Source organism: Cordyceps militaris (assembly GCF_000225605.1).
Source record: "Cordyceps militaris CM01 unplaced genomic scaffold CCM_S00005, whole genome shotgun sequence".
Lineage (NCBI taxonomy): Eukaryota > Fungi > Ascomycota > Sordariomycetes > Hypocreales > Cordycipitaceae > Cordyceps > Cordyceps militaris.
Window position 1 is genome coordinate 37933 of NW_006271973.1, and position 2723 is coordinate 40655.

General features: G+C 56.4%; 1 protein-coding gene across 1 annotated transcript; it reads left to right on the forward strand.

Moving 5' to 3' along the window:
• Positions 1-485: 485 nt before the first annotated feature.
• CCM_06410 (iron-regulated transporter, putative) lies at positions 486-2529 on the forward strand (the record flags this gene model as incomplete). The annotated part of the gene is made up of 6 exons (XM_006671551.1): positions 486-1035; positions 1094-1251; positions 1358-1834; positions 1900-2063; positions 2172-2387; positions 2454-2529. 6 exons carry the CDS (start codon positions 486-488, stop codon positions 2527-2529), a joined length of 1641 nt encoding a protein of 546 aa, XP_006671614.1.
• Between the last annotated feature and the right edge of the window lie 194 nt (positions 2530-2723).

Here is a 2723-nt window from a genome sequence, read left to right on the forward strand (position 1 = left end):
TAGCCGATTCCGTACCAAGGACAAGCTCATGGGCACGAATTGTGCCAAGCCTTCCCCATCGCTTTGATGCGATCAAAAGAAGGCTGACCAAGTTATCGCTTGGCAAATCGGCTAGTGAATTCAATGGGACGCCTAATTATCTTTACGTTTGTAAGCCACGTAGCTTCTGTAACGAACTCGCCAATGTTATCAAAACAGTTGTTGGACGACTATGCAGACTGCTTACCGGATTATGTATCAATTCATGACCGCGCAATATGCTTTTGTTGCATAACATGTGTGCGACAAGGCATGCCATGATTGGCAGATCCTCTTTAGCGGAGAATTCTCCCAGCCTCACCGGCTGACCGTTTTCCGGGTCGGACCACCCGTCGCTGCCGCATATCCATCCATAAATAGCGCCTTGGGCCTTCTATCGTTCAAGATTCACAAATGCAACTGTTGGGAGCGAAGACCCTCGCAACCAAAGTTGCACATTTCGAGCCATGCAGTCCGACAGCACAGCCACTCCGCGCGAGACGGATGCGCTCCTGCGCCGCGTCGCGCCGAGCGATGCCGCCGCCGCCGCCGACAACGGCCGGCGGCAGCTCGAGTCGCGTCTCTACATCTCCCACACGCTATCTGCGTGGAACTCGCGGCTTTTTGAGTTCGGCGCCGTCCTGTTCCTCGCCTCCATCTTCCCGGACACGCTGCTGCCGATGTCTGTGTATGCGCTCGCGCGGAGCGTGGCGGCGGTGGCGCTCGCGCACCCGGTCGGCGCGTGGATCGACCGCGGGAACCGCCTCGCCGTCGTGCGCGCGTCCATTGTCGGCCAGCGGCTGCCGGTGGCGGCGAGCTGCGGGATCCTGTGGCTGCTGGAGCAGCAGCAGCGGCCAGGCGGCGGCATGATGATGGCGACGGGCAGCGTTGCGGGCTGGATGGCGCTGCTGTGCGCGCTGGCCGGCGCCGAAAAGGTGGCCGCCATGGCCAACACGATTGCCGTTGAGAGGGACTGGGTCGTGGTCATGACGGGGGAGGACGATGGTTGGCGGCGAGGTGCGCAAGGCTCTCTCCGAGCTCGGCGTTGAACGGATGGCTAACTGGGAGTGAATAGTCATTAATGCCCGCATGCGTCGGATCGACCTACTCTGTAAGCTTCTCGGGCCGCTGGCGATATCCATCATCGCCACCGTGTCGACGCGGTTTGCCATTGGAGCTACGCTTGCTATGAATGTGGCCTCGGTGTTCCTTGAATACGGCTGCATCGCCAAGGTATGGCAGCTGCGCCATGTCTGTTGACCTAGATTTCTAACAGAAACAGGTATATAAAAGCGTGACAGCGTTACAAAACGCAAACGTCAACCTTCCTTCGACCCAGAATGCCGCGTCGCCATCTGCTACCGCTCGCTTCAAGACCTTCATTACGGCCATTGTCCCCGTGGGATCCCTTTCCGATTACTTCCGCCACTCGGCCTTTCTTCCCTCCTTCTCGCTCTCACTACTCTACCTCACCGTCCTCTCCTTCTCGGGCCAGTTCATCACCTTTCTCCTGTCCATTGGCTTCACGCCGCTGCATGTTGGCATCGCCAGGACCGGCAGCACCGTCATCGAGCTCAGCGCCACGTGGGCGGCGCCGCGGCTCATGAACTACATGGGCCCCGTCCGCGGCGGCATCTGGAGCCTCAGCTGGCAGATGATTTGCCTGACGCTTGGGCTCAGCGTCTTTCTCCGCGACGGCTTCGGAAGCGAGGCGCATCACGCGTGGACATCTGTCAGCGGCTTGATCGTGTGTATTGCGCTGAGCCGGCTCGGTCTGTGGGGTTACGATCTCTGCGCGCAGACCATTGTCCAAGAGGTTCGTACACAGACTGTCTGCTGTTGTCCGGAACGGAAGCATTTGTCACTAACACGTTTACGCAGGAAGTCGAAGACGGCAACCGAGGTGCCTTCTCGAGCGTGGAGGCGTCCTTTCAGAACTTGTTTGAGCTGCTTTCTTTTGCGACCACGATTGCTTTCTCGCGCCCAGAACAGTTCCACTGGCCCCTGGTCATTAGCATTGCAGCGGTATACGTCGCCGGTGGACTGTATGCATTCTTTGTGCGACGCCGTCGCGGGCACTTATTCCACCCGCCTGCTTGCCTCAAGATAGAAGTAGAGAACTAAGATGAAGGCACGTCGAGTGTGGATTTTAGAAATGTTAAAATTGGACGGGAGAAGGTCGCATATAACCATCACCGGAAGCATTGTTTCAACTGGCTCGTATCAGTGAAAGAATTGGGTGTGCGCCTGAGACAATGGCGTCGATTTTGCGTCTTGGCGCACACAGCCGCAATGGTAGGCTTCCAGAAGGGCACGACTCATGCATATTTGCGAGCGCGAGTCACGCGTGGGCAACGTCGCAAGACTGTGTAGGTCAGGCATTGGTTGATGGTTGCAGGATCAATGCGAATTTGGTAACGTATACTGCACAATAGCCACTCATTCAACTCGGCTGCTGCTTTCGCCAGAGAGGACAGTCTCGATAGAATTCTAGGCCGATCGGAACACTAGTGATTTTTGGTGGTGTCCCATCTGGAACACCTCAATAGACCCTGCGCCTACGGCAGCCTATAGGTGAGTTGTCGCCAAATCCCAATTCACACCCAGTGTGTGGTTAGATATGAAATAATACGTACGCAAGTAGGCCGTTATATTTTTTAGATATATATTATCCTTATAGCTAGTTAGCAGCTAGTAAGCTAGCC